Source organism: Lithobates pipiens, unplaced genomic scaffold (genome assembly GCF_037356315.1).
Source record: "Lithobates pipiens isolate NorthernLeopardFrog02 unplaced genomic scaffold, aLitPip1_a1.2 Scaffold_19, whole genome shotgun sequence".
Lineage (NCBI taxonomy): Eukaryota > Metazoa > Chordata > Amphibia > Anura > Ranidae > Lithobates > Lithobates pipiens.
The window spans coordinates 95073953-95094282 of NW_027507764.1; the positions used below are offsets into that span (position 1 = coordinate 95073953).

The following is a 20330-nucleotide window of genomic DNA, read 5'->3' on the forward strand; positions in this document are numbered from 1 at the left end:
GCGTCTCCTCCTCAGCGGCTTCCCCCTCGGCAGCTAACCTCCTCCTTCCCTCGGCAGCCAATATAACCACTTCTCCACTTGGCCAATCAGGTCATAAGATCCGCTTCCTGGTTGGCCGGGAGGAGAATAAGGAAAAGAATAGTGAATATTAATTTGCTATTGTCACACAAATGGGTGGACTCAGGGCACAGTGCTCTGTGCCCTGAGCCCAACTTTTTTTTTTTAGCCAATTAGAGCCTCAGGCTCTAATCATGTGCTTCAAAAAAAATTTGAAATACATGTGGCCGACGCCCTGCATGTAGATTAGGGGCCAGCGCCCCTAATGGAAAGGCTCCCTAATGGAAAGGACACTTTTCTTATTGTAGCAGTATTTGTTTTGAGAGGGGCAGGTGCAGGCCTAAGCCCACGTTAGCGTTTGCACAAATAATCACTCTAGGTTTTAAGTAGGAACCAAAAGTTATCTGCAGACACCTCTTTACACTTGCATACTCTCAGTTTAGTTATTAAATGTGGATCTGGAATACCTTTATGTGTGAGCAACTGGTGTTCCACAATTGGTAAAATTGTATTAGACTCTAACAAATAATATATTGCAGCTTACTGATCTGTAAAAGTGGTGTCTGCATACGTTTTTGTTGTATAGGCTCACACTAGTGCCATGACAGACATCACATTGCTGTGCAAATCACATGCAATGGCTGTGCACTATGAATTCAGCCATACAAGAATGACATTTCTTCACATTCGCACCAAAATGGTGCAGAACCCTTTTTTTGGTCCGCACTGGAATCTGACTGCAAGGGTGTCCGCACCTATGTGATCCGATTCCTGTAGCATTTCGTAGTTCACATTGTGATCTGCAAACCGATTTAGGGGTGTCATTCGTTTTACATTGACACTACCCAGCGATTCACACATGTCAGTATGAACCAGTATGAGATTCAGGTGCCATGTGGGAACCAGCACTAAATCGCAGGCTTTCCCACGTAGCACCATTGTGAACCTGAGACTTAGGCTTTTTTCCCTTTATTTTCACCCGAAGATTCTGAAGTAACACACTTCATGTCTTAAGGTGTCTCCACTCTGGATGGAGGAGCAATGGATACACCTTTGGACAGCAGCATTGTCAGTCTGGGAAAGAGGGTGTTAGATGCAATAGTAGATTTGAATGGACCTAACAAAATTAAAGCTGCATTCCAACACTTGTCAAGAATTTAAAGCAACAGTTTTTCTTTTTTCTTTTGGGGTAAATTTTTTAAAAGCTGACCATTGTAAAAACCCCTGGAAGTGTTAAATGGTTTGTCTCAACCCACTGACACTTTTGTTGGCCAGCTTTGTCTGGAAATTTAAAAATAACAGATTTACTGGCAGGATCATCAGGTGAAAAAAAAAGTAAAAAAAAAAAAAAAAAGCCTAAAATGGGAAAGTAATGCAATCATCACATCTAATCTGTAAGCTGCAATATAATACATTTCAGTTTTGGCTTTGCTACTGCTTTAAATCGCTGGCATCAAAAGGCATATGTGGGCATAACCTGGTGCACCACAGGAATACCTAAATTAAAAAAAGAACCCCTGGGGCAGGTAGGTGTCCCTATATGCATTGAAGGCTTAACTTTAAATTTTGACTGTGAGTGTACCTTCAATACCGCTAAATAAACCTGGCACCCTGCCCAATCTATTATACTCCTTGCAAAACTATAAAGTCATGGCTTGATTGAGCACTTATTGTTATTCCACTTTGTAGCTTTTAATATGACCAACTCACAAATGAAACTAGCTGAAAAGACAGCATTAATTTCTGCAGCTCAGAGAGAAATCCCAAGGACATTCAAACACCAGCACTGCCAATGCATTTCTCACAGATGTGTGCTGTACGCTCATAGATTAACAGCTCCACAGAGTGCTTTGTCTGATAATGCCTAACACTTTGGCATCAAAAATGATTGCAATGCATATTAAATAAGCAGTACACAAACTATGGTCTTGTATGATAGGGTGCATTTCCGTCTTCAAATAGGGAATATGCACTAAGCACCATGTGAAACGAAAATTGTCGCATATCACTATAAGCATACATTGATTACCTTTATCTTTTCTTTTCTTTTTTTTAGCAAATATTACTTCCAAGCCTGTGAGATATATGTGCAAAATGGTCATTTTAACTTCAAAGTTTGGCCACTCCCCTCAAGAATTCAATAAAGAGAATCTGCATTTCAAGAAAGGGTTTAAAGTAAGGTCTTTAGAGATGCCTCAATGTACGTTCTGCAGAAATCTTCTACAGTGCCCAGGAGTCCTAAACCCAGGATGTTCCTTTGTCATCCCAACAGCCTTTCAATATGTTTTAAAATGTAAAAATTCAGAAATTTGCAATAAATATGTTACTTTTACTAATACGAGTTTCAAATATTATTTCGGGTTTGAAAGTTTCCATATAATAGTTGGTCTAAATCCTTAATACAGGGATGCTGGCACTTCCCTTTAATAGGATTGAAAACTCCAACCATTTATTATAATATCGCTCCCTTGTCAAATAACTCAAATATAATAACTGGAGATCTGGCCCCACCCTCTTTCTACCTCCCACACTTTACTATTAGTCAGAAAAGAAACAGTGACTTTGAAACAGAAGACAATATTTGCATAAAGTGTCAGTTCTTCAGCCAAGCTAGCAGTTTGCTATAAAGTGTACTCATCGTAGGCTCCCATTCACACTTGTACAATTCCAAAGTTGTGCTAACTGTGGATAGGTGCACCTTGGATATGACTTTGACCAGTGATAATGGACAAGTGTTACACACATGTTGCATTGTATAACATTCAGGTACGATTTTCATGCAACGTCTGAGGGTTACCATTGTAGTATATGGCCTTCAAGTTTTATGAAAATCGTACCAAAGAAGGGCATAAACTACTTTGAAGTTGCTGCAACTTTAAGTTAGGCATATATTAGTTATCATTGGTAAACATGGGGAACGAATTGTCATGCGAGTTACATGTCCAAAGTTGCAAGACAAGTCGCACAAGTGTAAATGGAGCCTTACACTTACTTTTGTATTGCGAACAGCACAGATGCTTATGATGTTTGAATTATACAAAATAACACAGATTATACAGATCTACCAGAGGAATTGGGAATGTGGTGAGACATCACCTGACCACAGAACAATCAGCGTCTCCGAGGCTGGCAGTCAGAACACAATATTGTACATAAATCTACCACCTACCTCTTTAGTTAAGTACTACAAAGCCGCATTACATAAGGATACATAAATCAAGCTTAAACCTTATTTATTTCTACCATTGAACATAATCAACAGAGACAGCTGATTGGACTGAATATAATTTAAAAACTTTGTGCTATTGGTCACTGTTTACGAAACTTAAAGTGTATTATAAAATGTAATCTGAAAAGAACTTAAAAACAAAATCACGTTAAAGGTCTGGGGGTAATCAATATGGAAGCTGATCAATGAATAAAATATACTTTATTGGGCCTTTGACATTGCAAACCTATGAGTTATTCAATTTTTTAAATGAGGAAACGTCTGAGGAGACTTTTATAGACTACAACTGTCTGATGGCCAAGTACAAAGCCTTGCTTAAGTGGATTGACATTTCAAACGAACAATATGAATCTAAATGTATAATGCACAGTGCTGTATTGTCATCTTTAAAGGGCAGCTCTGTCTGTCTATCTTTGTATCTTGGTTGATATCTACCATGAGGAGATGCTGGGTGTCTTAATCTAAATATTTTGTAACTGAAAAGCGGATTGGCTTTTATGGACAATAGCGACAGTTTGTCATGCACTTTTAAAGACCAAGGCTCATTGCCTTACACCATTATTCAATAAAATTTTGCCACACTAAAGGCCCATACACACCATCAGACTTTTTGACAACAAACACGCAAATTAGCTGTTTTAAGGCAACATCCAACCGTGTGTACGCTCCATCAGACAAACTTTTTCGGTATTTATTAGACTTTTGTTGGCTGTGCGAATGGACAAACTTTCCAGCAACAAAAGTCCGATGGAGCAAAGTCCGATTGTGTGTACAGAAAACCATAGGACTTTTGTACAAAGTACAAACACGCATGCTCAGAACCAATGAAAATGATAAGACAACAATACAGAAGTTGACCAAAGGTGGCAGTAAAGAGCAGAAAAAACACGTGATTTGGTGTGGGTTGGCTGAAAAAGTCCTGCTGTGTGTATGCAATACAAGTTCACGGCCGACGCCCTTTGTACAAAAATCCACTGGGAAGTTTGTACAAAGTCCTATCGTGTGTATGAGGCTTAACTAAAATAAGCCAGATAATAGTTTGTGCAATTTCCTTTCCTGTAACCATGGCAGGACTGCTAGCAATACTCACATAGTAGAAATCTGACATGCTGGTTATACCAAAATCGATCAATTGATCGATTTGGGTACAATCAGCCAGCCTATAGAAGGACTGAATCTTGGCCAATTCAGCATTCAAACCATCTATGGCTGGCTTACGTTTATGGGAGACCAACTTCTACACCTGATATTGTGGAGACAGATTCAAAATCTGTATTAGACTTTCCTTTATTCTCTGTTGATAATGGAGATCTACTATAAGCAGTCCAGTAGAAGATCACCCAAAATAGACTTAAAGCAGAGGTAAACCCTTCGAATTGACGGTTTCAAGAAACAGTTACATTCCTGGAATGCCAAGATTGCTAACTGTCACATTTGCTTGTGTCCTCAACCAACCTGTCAAACCATCAAATGGCTTGTGTCATAACTGATCACATGTGCAGCACCATGGCAGTTGCAGATCAAACAGAGGCTAAGTTGACAACTTTCTTGGCTGAAAAAGATGAGAGGGTTTAGTTCTGCTTTAAATCAACTTTGTCACAGTGAAAATAAAAAGCGCTCTGGGAAGAGAAAGACATGAAATACTTACCTCCACTGCAATCTGTACTACTGAATTATGCCGAATTGAATTGATACCACTGCTTGAAGAAGCTTCAGAATCCAAAACTTCCAGGACTGTCAAATTCAAGGTCTCCCACTACAATCAGTGATTTCTCCCCCCAGTCCCTATGTGACTACAGGACAAAGCAGTGAAGTAGGGGCTGGTGCAGCAAACCACGCAAATACAGCAAAGTTCAGCATTATGGGAGGTGAGAGGTAAGTACTAAATGTCTTGCAAGAGGTATTTTTTTTTTACATTTTAATTTCAGATAACTTTTAGTACAGTTATCCTTCAAATGACCCTCTCTAGTAAGCCCCCCAATATCTGTCCCCTCTCTTCATATATCTTCACTATGCAGTCTGCTGGAAACCACACAATCACCACTACATAATCTACTGGCCTAGAGAAGGTTACTGAGAAGCATAGACAGAACTTTACATTGCACATGAAGAAAAGATCATCCATGGCAATCATTACTAACAAATGATTTCCTTTGCATAGTTTATTGAAATATGCGGAGACAAAAATATGGGAGCCGTCATTGCTGACTTGTTGCAAGCTCCTGGGCTGCCATCTCCATCCTTCCAGCACAACATGGTTAGCCACTTACCTGGAAAAGGCATGTGTTCATCAGGTGTCACAACACTTAGCCTAGCCATATATGGGTCGAATCCCGAAATAATTTTCTTTTGACAATCTTATCTAAGAATTTTCACTCGAATTGCACACCATTAGTGGGCCGGAGCAAGGGCCGATTTTCGTGCAGACATCAAATTTTAATGATCGGGTATGTTGGAATTTTTTTTGAAAAATTAACAATTTTCAATGATGGGAGAATCGTGTGAGAAATAAAATTGAAAAAGAAATGTGCATGAGCACAAGAAAATGGGATTTTTGACTTGACGTAAAATCCATTTCTCTGAGTTCATTGACAGACACAGCGCTCCATTATTCAGAGCCATAGGGTTATATTGCCCCCCACAGGAGTAAGACAATAGGCAGAAAAAAAGACTTGGCTACGCCTATGGGCAGTGCTAGGTGATATACACCCCCCTCTCTGCTATAGGCCTTCAGTTTAGTAACAAGCAGTGTCAGAAGCATCAAAACTCCTTAGAGTGGGTGCTGTGTCTGTCAATGAATTCAGAGAAATGGATTTTACGGCAAGTCAAAAATCCCATTTTCTCTTTCGTTAATTGACAGACACAGCTCCATTATTCAGAACCATAGGGATGTCCCAAAGCTGTGCCAAACATGAGGGGTGGGACAACAAAAAATCCCAAGGCTAACAAAAGAGCCAACCAGGTAACAGGAGCTCAACACGCAAACAAACTGGAGCCCAACCTGGGTGTATATCACCTAGGACTGCCCATAGAGGTAGAGGTCGACCGATATGGGTTTTTCTCTGGCCGATGCCGATATTTAGAAATCGTGGCGGCCGATATATGATGCCGATTTTTTTGGGCCGATATGTTAGGCCGATTTTTTATTTATTTTTTCCTTTCTCCCCCCCCCCCCTTCATCTCATAAAATCTAAGTTGGACACCTTTCACACTGGGGCGGTTTTCAGGCGATTTTGGGCTAAAAATAGCGCTTGTAAATTGCCTTCAAAACGGCTCCCCTGCAGTCTGTGTGAAAGCCCGAGTGCTTTCACAATGAGGAGATGCGCTGGCAGGACGTTAAAAGAAAAAAAATCCTGCAAACAGCATCTTTGGAGCGGTGTAAACTGCTCCTCCACCACTCCTGCCCACTGAAATGAATGGTCACCACTGCTGAAGCACATGCAATGCGATTTTACAGCAGTGCTTCACTGCCCCGCTAGCAGCCGAATAGCGGGGCTAAAATGACGGTAAATCGCTGCTAAAACTTGCAGCGTTTTACCGTCAACGCCTGCCCGATCCAGTGTGAAAGCAGCCTTAAGTGATGCAGAAAATTTCTTACACATTTATTAAACAAAACAAACCTCCAATCAGTTCACTTGTATGTATAATTTAGATAAAAAAAAAAAAAAATATTTATTAAATACACAAAAACAGGTACTCAAAACTTTTGGACAAAAAAAAAAAGGGCTAAATTGCGTTTGAAAGACCTCTGCGCAAATACCGCGTCACATAAAATATTGCAACAACCGCTATTTTATTCCCTAGGGTCTCTGCTAAAAAAATATATATAATTTTAGGGGCTTCTGAGTGATTTTCTAGCAGAAAATACTGGATTTTTACTTGTAAGCAACAAGTGTCAGAAAAGATTTAGTCTTTAAATGGTTAAACTGAGAACTTCTACACAGGGAGTTCAGCCCATTGAAGAAGAAACAGCCTGCCCAGAGAGGAGGAAAGTCCTTCACTGATGTCTTCAGGCAACTTACATTGACTTCTATTACAGAAGTCTTTTGCAAGTCGCGCTGAACATGTAATCGGCTTTTTTATCAGCACAATCGGCTGATACCGATTAATTAAAAAATGCCAAATATCGGCCGATATATCGGTCGACCTCTACCCATAGGTGTAGCCAAGTCTTTTTTCTGCCTAGTTTCCTACTCATGTAGGAGGAGATATAACTCTATGGTTAAGAATAATAGAGCGCGCTGTGTCGGTCAATGAACAAAAGAGAAAAGAAAATTCCTGAAAAGAAAAGATTCCTGGCCACAAAAATTATTTTCTGTAGCAACATGAGGTGAAATTTAAAACTTGATTGGTCAAATTTCCAAGTCAATGGTGGCACCATCAGATCACAAAACGCACAAAGTTTCTGATTTTTAAAAGAAAATGCATTCAGAATTCAACCCATGTATGGCCTGTATTAAGGCTATATTCATAAAACAGTGAATCTGACATGTACTGCAGATGAAACTTCATGGTGCATGCGTTTTAAATTTGTGGCTGACTCGCCATCAATAAATGCTTGGTAATACTGGCATTCACTGCTTTTTAAATATGGCCCCTTATGCCTAGTACACATGGGCTGAATGTCAGGAGACCTCGGATGGCTCAATAAAAACCTGCCCAGGGGCGTGGCCAAGCACGCATGTAGGCAGCCACTTTATCACAGAGCTCCCGATTAATATCCTGATTTGATCCAGTTTCCAGCGCTACAAACTCCTCGTTTTGGCCCCAGCACAACCCTGAATGTTTGCAGCAGCTCCTGAAATGATCTAAAGAGGCTGAAGTGGTATGATGACCCAGGGAAACAAAGGAGAAGCTCCACAGCAGGATCACCAACATGGCGCCGCGGAGGCTCCTCCACAGCATGCTCATGGTATGGAGAAGAACAGGGAGACTGTGTGCAAGACGCCCAAAGCTTCCAAAGATCAGGCAGGGGACCCCCGAAAGACATGAGATATTATGCACTAAAAAAGACAGGGCTATCAATAAAGACCAGCTGACATTCCAACATTTGGCTGGCTTCTGTCGGACGAGCATGCTGGAAAACCTACAGCTGACCAGTGTTCTGCCGAAAACTCCAACTCGCCAAAATCTCTGGCCACATAACTTCCGGTGACTAGTAATCAGTAATTGGAGATTTGGACAACTTGGCTGTTTTCACAGAACACTGGCAACGTATACACTACAGTACACAATTTAATGAGTGGACATTGTTAGTCTTCCTGCTAGTAACCAACAATCTGGCTGCCAAAACTTTTTTCCTCCTTACCCTGTGTTCTGTCAAAACAGCAAACTTGTCATATACTGTAGTGTATAGGCTGCCGTTGTTCTGTGAAAACAGCCAACTTGTCGAATTCTCCAATTATTGCTGCTAGCGAGTCAATGGAAGTGACTTGGTTGGAGATTTTGGCGAGTTGGAGTTTCCGGCAGACCACCGGCTCCCGATCAGCTAATCAGAGGGTTCTCTGGTGGGAAGGCTACCCCCCTGTCAGAAGACAACAGCTCAGCGGGGAGATTGCTGTAGTAATGCTGGATCGTTAGTACAGTGGCTCCGACTTGAGCGGTCAGTTTTTAGTGTGTAACAGGCTTTAGTCTAAACATACACTACTTGTTCCCGTTTGGTGATTCAGCACGAATTAAAGCAACAAATAGAACAGACCCTGTCCATCCCTCTACCCCATCTTCTCCCAGAGTATGTACAGCAATTCACCAGAAGATGCAAGAGCTGCACAAGCCCTGTGAAGCCAAACAAACACTTTCTGCTTCTATACACATTTATGCATAAATATCAGCATACAGGTTTCCTATTGTTCAGGAAGTATAAATATACTTCTCTGTAACCTTGGGATGAGATGTTAGTATGATAAAAGAAATATTGCTTGCATTTCTTCATTGATATTCTTGGATGCAAGAGAAGCAGTTGCTATAATTCAGATAGTGAAATTGTTTTCAAGATATATACGAGGAAATAATCTGCAGATCAGGTGTAAAACAGCCTAAGCTGCCATTATACATCCTGCCTATAGGCACAAAACAACCATAATTACAGTAAAGGCTTTAACAATACTGCAAATGTCTATTTAAAGAAAAGCAAATGTTTTGTCTGGAGTGCTGAATCTAAATCCACAGTTGTTTACCGCAGATAAACAAAAGGAGAAAAAAATGGGCCTATAATTAAGGAACAGCTGAGATAAATATATAACGTACGATAGCTAGAAGTAATACAGCTTTTGTTTCGAACCATTTAAGTTCCTCACAGATCTGGGACTTTTGTACTTGCCACTTAGTAAAATAAACACAATTTGCTACAGCAAGACACAAGGAAATGTGATATTGCATAAATAAGCGTCCAGATGGTGAAGTCAGATATGAAATGAAATTATCCATAATGGACACATGCTGTGGGGATAGGGACATAAGTTGAAAGGTCATAAAGTTGGTACTCTAAGTAGTAATGCAAATCTGGAGTGAATCTGGTAGATAAACTAGAATGGGTTAATGGAGGGTGTCTGAACACTCACCCAAGGTTGTTCAAAGCTGTAAGTACGCCTGCGCTCATCTACGTCGTCCTCATGCCGGGCCTGCTGGAATTCTTGTCGAAGACGCTGTATTCGGTCATGGTTGCTTGGAGTTGATCGATTACTGAAACAGAAAAATCTCATTAGAGCTTCGCTGCAATATAGCCTGTAAAAGTTTGCATGCAACTCTAAAATGTCCACATATACATATCAGCACCAACTGAAAATGATATAAGCCGTCTATAGACAAGATAATGAGATGATCTGACTGCCAAATTACCGTACTAAAAAAAAAGAAAAAGACATACGTATGTCAGCTAAGCATGCCTGTTTATGCAGTCAATAGCTACACATGGCATAGGTTACATTTTGGTAGAATCCAAGTGATTCTGAAAGTGTAACTTTCAGCATTAAATTCAAGTGATTCTGAAAGTGGAACAATCAGCATTAAATATTTGTAATCCTTATCCTGCTAGCATTACTAAAAAGATAGGAAAGAATTTCATATTTCCTGTATAACTGAATGGTAAATCTAATGATCAGACTCCATCCCTGTTACCACCAATGTGTCTCCATTAAATTCTGGCCATCTCCGTTATCTTCTAACTCTACACCACTGCCAAAAGCTAAAACATTCATGTTGGGTAGGCCGACTCCTTAACCCCCAAACCATCACTTGGCAGCTCAATAAATATAGTTAAATTAACAGCTATTAGAGATCAGGGCAGAGTTTTAAATACGCATTAAAAGATGAAAGCTGCATGATATGGCTTAAAAGCTACTTATGCGTTAGGGTTATAGAGATGGCTACTTTATGACCAATGAAGTGGTCTGCCAGTACATTCAGTTTATTTTCACTAATCGATGAGATACTGTCATCCACTTCTGTAATGGCTACTGCATTTGAATGGAAAATCATTGCTGTACACACATTGTATGAGACTTAAGAAATTTTGTTTCTCAACACAAGTCAATGAGACTGCAAAACCACAGGAACTTACTGGAAAATCAAAGCAACTCAGAAGCATTTTAAAGCATACTACATTTGAATGTTGTCTGCATCAGATGCCCATATACATTAGCCCAAAGACAATTCATAACTGAAAGATCTACTTTAATCAAGTTTTTTTTCTAAATTCTTTATATACCATCAAGAAAACTTAATTTAAACCTTCATTCTCCCTCTGCTATTTTCTGCTTTGAGTTTAGAAGCAGTCTGAGACTTTTCTTCCTGTGCTGCTTTATGATACCATTCATTTTATTACAAAAAAAAAAAATGGAAGTCACTTGCTAACATCAAAGAACATGACCACAAACTAAATAATGTTTCTATCATATCCAGTAGATAAAATGACCTGATGGTGACTTTTCTTTAAAATACTCCAGGCAGCCATCTCTAGCTACACTTTGAAGCGTCTCAAGGACAGACATCAAAATCATGTCAAGTGGCTAAAACAAAACACAAAGATCCTCCTCTGAACGATCTCAAATAAAAATTGAGCTGTCCTATAGCAACAAATCAGCCCATTCCTTTCAGTTGGAACTGTCAGTTATAAGTTTAAATTATTTACTATAGGGTAACACTGACAGATGGGACATATACTTTGATAAAAGAAGTCAACTGTATGAAACAATGTAAAAATTGTGTCTGCAATATCTTCTATCTGGAACTGCCTCCTGCAGTACCTACTTGGATGATGTCTGGCAGAGCACACTGAGTAGGTGTCAATACGGCATCCTTTAATGAAGAGTGTGTTGCTGAAGTCATCCTGTTAGCACTGCTCTTTGCATCATCCAGCACCACTCATGGCCAGAAGTAGAACAAAGAGGCTCCAACTTATGTTCCTGGCCAAAAACACCAGAAAAAGGCTTCACTAACTTCACTGAGCATTAAAGAAGAAGTAAACCCATCAGGGTTTACTTCCTCTTTGTCTCCCTGCAAAGGTAAAGCATAATAGGCTACTATGCATCACATAGTAGCCAAGTATGTGTCCCTTACCTGACACAGGAGTCAGCGTTGTCACCGCTGTCCCCTGTAGTAAGGAGCGTCCATCTTCTACTGGGTATCGCTGCTCCGGCCACTCACAGCACCGGAGCAGCGATGACGCATGGGCCGTTAGCAGCGGCATGCCCAGTGCGCCTGCGCGCTGCTGTCTACGGCGCATGTAAATATCTCCTAAACCATGTAGGTTTAGGAGATATTTCTTTGACCTACAGGTAAGCCTTAATCTAGGCTTACCTGTAGGTCAAAGTGGTTTGTAAGGGTTTACAACCACTTTAAGTTGGGCCTAAATCAAAATTAAAGTACATCTTATGCAAAAACTTTTTGCTTTGGCTAGAATAGGGAACGTGTAAAACCACTGGCATGTCTTTTATTAACATTTTCCTTCACTTCCCACCCTGTAGAGACAAGAGGCAAAAAGAAATCCCTCCAATGTAAGGGGAATTCTCAATAAAGCCTCGTACACACGATCTAATTTTCCACCGGGAATTGTGTGTTGACAGACTGTTGGCCGAAAATCCGACCGTTTGTACCCTCCATCAGACAATTGTTGTCAGACTTTCCGTTGACAAATGTTGGATGGCAGGATTATAAATTGTCTGCGGACAATGGTCTGTTGTCAGATTTTACTACCGTGTTTACACAAGTCCGTCATACAAAAGTCTAAAGTACAAAGACGCATGCCCAAAATCAATGCTCACCAAACACAGACATTAGCAGAAGGTGCCTAAAGGGTGCCACTCAAGAGCTGAAATTCCTCGTAGTACGTCACTACGTTTGTGCTTGTTGGTCTGACAATTGCGTACCATTTGTATGCAAGACAAATTCACAGCACATGCCCTTCGGACAAAAGTGTTGTCTATGGAAAATCCGATTGTGTGTACGAGGCTATAGTTGTCATCGCAAAAAGGGTTGCACATTACAAGATTTCATCCTAGTTCTGCTGGTAACTCAAAGATTTGTATTCTTCCTTCCTTTCAGTCCCGGAGACAATGATCACTATTTGCTAACCTTACATAAGCTACCCAAAACAAACAAAAGTTTTGTCTTTAGGCACTTTCATTAAAGCGGAGTTCCACACACCCCCCTCCAAAAATAAAAAGTCAGCAGCTACAAATAGTGTGGTTGCTGTCTTTTACTATTAGGGCATTTACCTGTCCAGGCATCCAGCGGTGTCCTCACGAGGGCCGATTCTTGAATCTGCTCTCGAGTGCTGGCACCATTTCGGCTAAGGTAAACCGGACGGTTTTCTACTGTGCTGCTCTCTGTGAATGGGCTGGCTGCAGGTGGAAGGAGATGGGCAAAACCAGGTAACTGCCCCCCCAAAAGGTGCCAAATGTGGCGAGCAGGGGGGGGGGGGTGGGCAGACAAGCGGAGCTTCCCCTTTTGGGTGGATCTCTGCTTTAATATGACTACAGTAAAATGCCGCTTTGCTTCTAACAGTAGCTGTGCTTTACAGTGTCCCGTTATCGAAGGCTGACATCTGCAAAGTGTATTAATCTTGCAAATCTCCAAGACAGGAACATTTCAGAATGACACATGCTTATTACATATAATACATCCTCATATTGCAGGGTAAAATGCATTACCCTATACTAGCAGCCTTTGATTGAAAGAATTCCATCTTACAGACTCTAGCAGCGCTCTGGGTATCCGGTCACTGCACTGATCAGCCTATAATATATGCAAAGTATTCCTTTGCGATGATGGAACCTGTTATCCACCCAAGTAGAAGCAGTTTATTACTTGCTGTATATAATAGACATTCTGATCAATGCCCTGAATCTTCTTCTTACACCTCATGCATGTAAACCTACCACAGGACTTTTAGAGGAATAAAAACAATGTCAGCTTGAGTATTCATTCAAAGTTTGATCAAACTCACCAGATAATTTGTTCTTCATTGCCTTACTACAATGTACTACAGTAGCAGAAAACAAAATTGCCATTCCCATTGTATATTAGAGCCCCATGCACACAAGAATTAAAAGACGTCCAGGCGTGTTTGGAGCCAATTTCTAAATGCACTTGGAAGAGTGAAAAATGCTTGCTATGCCTGAATGCACCCAGGGAGTTTGGTCTGGCGGCATTAACACAAAATAGAAATTTCCGTGTCCCAGGACTGTTCAGCCTAGTTGGCTAAATGCAACTAAACCCAGGTACATCTAAATGCATGCTCCTTACACTGCGGCACAACTGATTGGCTCCTTGTACCGTTTTCTCCTTCTCCCAATCCCGAGCTTTGCTGTACAGATCTTGGAAGAGGCTTACACTAGGTGAAATTTTAAGGTAGTTACACTGCTTGCATTTAAGGATGTATTCATGAACACAGGTCTGTATAATTTAATTATTTCAAATCTGCATGTAGTTCAGTTTTCAGTCAAGTGCTTGTGAGCCTTAGAGTGTGATACTGAAAGATAAAAGTTGAAAACAACATAAAAATGGTTTATTCGAAGAAAGCAACGCATAGATCTCTCTAATAAGCCTGATATTTAGAAGTGATATGTTGTAAACGGTGCATTCTTAGGCTTACTTTGCAACTGCATAGCACTCAAATTGCAATATTCGTTAAATTTAAACAAGAAATTAGAATTAAATTTTAATGCATGCTCATTTGGTTTGGAGATTTAATTTCAAACTGCAGGATGTTGTTTTGCACTGATGGGATGTTACATATTCCCCTGCTGTGAATACTTACCCCCATGTAAAGTGCAGGCGGTGTGTCATTGTTCTTTAGGGTATTTTGTAATTAAACTCAAATATTGGTGCCATGTACAATATGCTAATAAGTGGCAAGATGGAAAAATTATACATCAGGTCAAAAAACAATGTCATGCTAATTCTTGGAGTCCCCCCCCAAAAAATTGGCACTGCAAAAAAACTAAAAATAAAATAAGCAAATGTAATTACTGACACAGAGCGTTTTAAAATGGTGCTACTACTTTTATTTTGAGCATTTTATATATGTATATGTATATATATATATATGTATATATATATATATATATATATATATATATATATATGTGTGTGTGTGTGTGTGTGTGTGTGTGTGTGTGTGTGTGTGTGTGTGTGTGTGTGTGTGTGTGTGTGTGTGTGTGTGTGTGTGTGTGTGTAAAATCATAGTGTGACATTATTAAAATAGTACTACACTTTTAGTTTTAGTTTAAAGCCTAGTGCACACGGGCAGAATGTCGGGCGGTTCAATAGAAACTGGTGACATTCGGCTCGTGTGTACTGCAGCCGGTACAACAGAAGCTGCATTCTGTTGAAGGGGCATGACCATTAAAGGTCTATCGATCAGCTCCCAACCAGCGCTCTTAGCCAATGGCTGAGAGCGCTGACCAGAGTGTTCTGGCGTTGGGGATAATTTGAGTTTTCTGACATGGTGCATTATCCTGCTGGAAGAAGCCATCAGAATATGGGTACATTGTAGTCATAAAGGGATGGACATGGTCAGTAACAATATTCAGGTAAGCTGTGGGGTTTAAACGATTCTCAATTGGTACTAATGTACCCAAAGTGTGGCAAGAAAATATCCCCCACACCATTACACCACCAGCCTGAACCATTGATGCAAGGCAGGATGTATCCATGCTTTCATGTTGTTTATGCCAAATTCTGACCCTACCATCTGAATGTTGCAGCTGAAATCGAGACCAGGCAATGTTTTTCCAATCTTCTAGTGCCCAATTTTGGTGAGCCTGTGCAAATTATATCCTCGGTTTTCTGTTTTTAGCTGACAGGAGTGGCACCCGGCATGATCTTCTGCTGCTATAGCCAATCTGCTTCAAGGTTTGATGTGTTGTGCATTCAGAGATGGTATTCTGTATACCTTGGTTGTAAGGAGCAGGTATTTAAGTTACTGTTGCCTATCTTCTCAAACCAGTCTGCCTATTCTCCTCTGACATCAACAAGGCCTTTTCCTCCACACAACTGCCGCTCGCTGGATATTTTCTCTTTTTCATACCATTCTTTGTAAATCCTAGAGATGGTTGTGCATGAAAACCCCAGTAGATCAACAGTTTTTGAAATATTCAGACCAGCCCGCCTGGCACTAAAACCATGTCATGTTCAAAGTCACTTAAATCCCTTATCTTCCTTATTCTGATACTTGGTTTGAATTTCAGCAAGTCTTCACCACATCTAGATGACTAAACACATGGAGTTGCTGCCATGTGATTGGCTAATTAGCAATTTGTGTTTCCAAGCAATTGAATAGGTGCACCTAATAAAGTGACCGGTAAGTGTATATGCCTTTGTCATCATTGGGGATCCATGATATACTGTAAAACTGTCCAAAATACACTGGGGGTGAAAGAGTTAGCAGGTGAGATGTCAGTGGTCTGACATTTCATACATTCATAATACTGAAAACTAGAGACAGAATGTTTACCGTGTAAAATGAGGCATATTAAAAAACAAAAGGTTTTATGGCATTACTGGTGTGATAGTTGAATTCTGTTATTGACTATAAAGCAGCTTACCAAAGAGACATTACAAAAAGATGTAAGCTTCTCCGCATGTCCGATTTTATTTAATCGACTGAAAATATATTATTTAACCTTCTCATGAACTGGGAAATGAACAGAGTGCAAACATTCTGCCACAGCCAGCAATTCATTTAACTAAATAAAATATGATCCCCCCCCCCCCCCCCAAATGAATTTAATCAAACCAAGTGTAAGTGGTGTCGTTATCTAGAACTAAGATGTGAATACAAATATGATTATTGATATGATAATAATGGTAATAAGTCAGCATCTTAAACGTGTTTTATTATTTGTCTATGCAGGTTCTTTGAAGTAGAAGATTGCCATCATAATTTTTTTTTTTTTTTAATTACCATGAAAGCCAAAGCAAATTGTTTAATGTAAAAACATAAAGATGGTTTATAATGCTGAGCGGAGAAGGAGATTTAGTCATCGGGTTACAATGTTTATCCTCATAAATTCAGATAATAACGAAGAGTACAACATCATAAATGTGCCAGAATTTTTTTTGGACTCGAAGAAAAATAACCAGTGGCTTGTGGGAGATGTCCGGCACTGAGCATCAGATTGTGCTGACTATCTGGTTCATACAGGACTAAAGTGACAGGTCATACTACTCCTCTGAAGTGTGGTGGTGGTGGGCTTTGTGGACAGGTAATGACACCACAAAAGTGAAGGGGAAAGCCATAGCATGATCAGGCAGGGAATCACTTCTGGACTACTCTTGCATGTAAACCGAGCCAGATCATCCACAAGGCTGTGTAGGCAAGAGCTTATGACTCAGTGGATGTCCAGGGGGCCCACTTACAACCCTCTGTCCCTGCAGTAAACAAGGAGGATATTGCAATTGGTTAGAGCTGTGCACTTAAAAGTGATTGTAAACGTTTGTTTCCATTTTTTAATATTAAACACGTTTTACTTACCTGCTCTGTGCAATGGTTTTGCACAGAGCAGCCCCAATCCCCTTCTTCTGGGGTACCCCGCTCACATTCCAGGCCATTCCTCTTCATCTGGTGCCCCCACAGAAAGTCACTATCTGTAGGGGCACTTGTGCGAGCTCGCTCCCTAGTCCCGCTGCTGCGTCCATTGACACAGAAGCTTTTAATTGACAGCAGCTCCTGCTGCTATCAATCTGTTCAATTAGAAGAGCAACAGCAGCAGGAGCCGCTGCACTTGTGCACATCCAATGATCGGATTGGGTTCAGGAAAAAAATGGGGGGGGGGGGATTACTGCAGCACAGAAAGAGGGAAGGGAGACTGCAGCACAGTTTTTTCACCTTAATGCATAGAATGTTCAACACATCACTGCAATCTGTGCAATAAACGCAAGCACAAAAAAAAAAAAAAAACCCTTGCTGATCTGCAATAAACCCAGTATGGTCCTAAATTCCCATCTGAGAGGACAGCACTGAAATCCCACACAGTATTGCTAGCACTGCCTGAATTCTCAACTTCTGGCCTACAGATCACCTCCACATATCCTCATTTCCATAACATGAGTGTTCTGTGGTACAAAAGGGGAACACGCAGGTAGGTATGATAACATTGGGATTTAAAGGATAGGTTCACCTTTAAAAATAATAATAGTAATAAATGCACATTTTTTTTTTGCAGGTTAAAAAAAAGTGCATTTACAATTTTTTTTGAGGAGCCAGGATAGCATTGCACCGGTGACCAACAGTAGAGAAATCTACATGTATTGCAGAGGCGGACATCATCTTTTTTTTGACCAAATATACACTTTACGTCTCTAAATAGCAAGGTATTAAAATCACCCTTGCAGTTTAGCTGCTAATACTGGTAAAAACAACTAAAAAGCAGTGATTTTGGAGTCCTGAGGTTATAGAAAACACAGGAGGCACTGTGCTGACCAAATCGTGGAGGGACTACAAATGTCAATATGCCCCTTAATGTTCCCCAGTAAGAATGTCTGCATACTATCCTTGGCTGTATTAAAAAGTGTTTTCTTCTGTCATCTTCCAGTCTAATTCCCCATCAAGCGTGTACACAATTTTAAATCCAGAAATTGATTTTTCTAAAGTAGCTTTATGTGAGGCTGACATTATGTGCAATCACAAGCAAGTCTGCCTAACCCTAAAATTGCCGAACAGATAGGCTACCTTACTGACAATAATGGCTCAGTGGGAGCACGCTGTTGAGAAAAGTGCCAATTTTGGTTTCTGTACGAGTCATCTTTGTAGGGGGTGCAAGATCACAACAATTTTGTGTGAATTTTCTCTGGCTAACCAAACAGGAAAGAGACAGGCTACTTTACCTGAGTGCAAAATACAAAAAAAAAAAAAAAACCTTTTGAAATAAAAACTGCTAGATATTTTTATTGCTTGCTGTGAGGGTAAAAAAAAAAAAATCTGTATTCGAGGAAGCCGAGATGTGGGGGACAAAAGACAATTTAGGCACTTTAAAATGAGGTATAACAAGGTATGTAATTGTAAAGCTAGACACACTACATTTTGCCCACTGCGTGCTTTTATTTAAGTGGATACTGAGATTGCCTTCAATAAGGTATAATCTTCTGTAATCATTTTTGGTGCCGAACGCAATTATAACTCAATGGGGAAGGCAAGGTGGGAAACAATGACAAGAGTTCTACAGGTCTGACTTCCCCACACATTTACATTTGGCCACTGGGTAAAAGGTAGGGTTGAATGCTTACCACTGTCCCAACACAGAAGATGCTAATTAGAGCAATGTATTAAAGATAAACTTGAGTCGACATTGTAAATTATGTACTAAAATACCTAAGGTGTGTGCTTTTCATCTAGACATAGATATAATATACCAAGGGCATTTTGCTATTTTGATTGCCTTTTTGCTGGGAATACCAAGTGCTAAGCCATGTGAATTTCAGGGCTGGCTTTCTCAATCCTTATAAAGAAGACGAGGACAACAAAAGGAGATAGAAAAAAATAAAATGGTGAAAGTAAAAGGAGATGAAAAAACAAAGGCGAATTAAACCCAAAAGCAGACTTATTTTGGATTGTATACCAAAATGATACTGCTGTTTACCAATTTTTATATGTGGTGGTTGCATTCATATTTATTATTATTATAATACAGGATTTATATAACTCCAACAGTTTACGCAGCGCTTTACAATATAAAAAAGGAGACAATACCGTTATAATAGAATGAAAATACAAGAAGATTAAGAGGGTCCTGCTCAGAAGAGCTTACAATCTAATAAGGTGGGGTAGGTTGTACTAAAGGGTGTAACTGTGGGGAATGAGCTGATGGAAGTGGTAGAAGATTAGTTGGAGACGTGATGGGCTTCCCTGAAGAGATGAGTTTTCAGGGATAGCCTCATGGTAGCCAGAGATTAGGGGATAGCCAGATCGGTGGAGGTAGTGAGTTACAGAGGATGGGAGAGGCTCTGGAGAAGTCCTGGAGATGAGCGTGGGAGGAGGAGAAGAGAGAGCTTGAGAGTAGGAGGTCTTGAGAAGAGCGGAAAGGGCGATTTGGGTGATATTTGGAGGCAAGTTTGGTGATGTAGCTCGTGGCAGAGTTGTGACTAGCTTTGTATGTTGTGGTTAGGGATTGGAAGAGGGGGTTGGCAGACATTGATAGCCTATGGAAAAAAGCTAAAAACAAAAGGGTAAAAATTGCTAAAAAAAAGGGGGAAACAAAGCCTAAAAAAAGGGGAAAAACCCTCAAAAAAGAGGAGGGGGGAGCCTAGAAATAAGAAAACTAATACAGCCACTACATATGAGTGTTAAGCAGCAATATATTACATTTTTGGTTTTAGGTTTAATTTAAAGGAAAGCAAATGGATAAAGCAAAGGAAAAATGAAAGGGAAAAGTAAAAGAATAAAAGGGTAACAAAACAGGGACAATAAAAGGAAAGCAGAAAGTAAAAAAAAAAGGAAATGAAAAAAGGAAAGGAATGGAAGACAGTAAGTAAATGGAAAGGGAAAAGTAGTGGTAAAGAAAAGGGGAAAGGAAAAGGAAATTAATTGGAAAAGTAAAAAGAAGAA

At 40.1% G+C, this 20330-nt stretch overlaps 1 protein-coding gene across 9 annotated transcripts in view; it reads right to left on the bottom strand.

Moving 5' to 3' along the window:
* The window catches only part of PARD3 (par-3 family cell polarity regulator), an 835070-nt gene that overhangs the window by 31118 nt on the left and 783622 nt on the right, over positions 1-20330 (bottom strand). For all 9 annotated transcript variants that reach the window (XM_077491101.1, XM_077491100.1, XM_077491097.1 and 6 more), the window contains one exon: positions 9847-9967. In XM_077491101.1, the coding sequence (XP_077347227.1) occupies positions 9847-9967 (121 nt within the window). The remainder of the gene's footprint in view (positions 1-9846; positions 9968-20330) is intronic.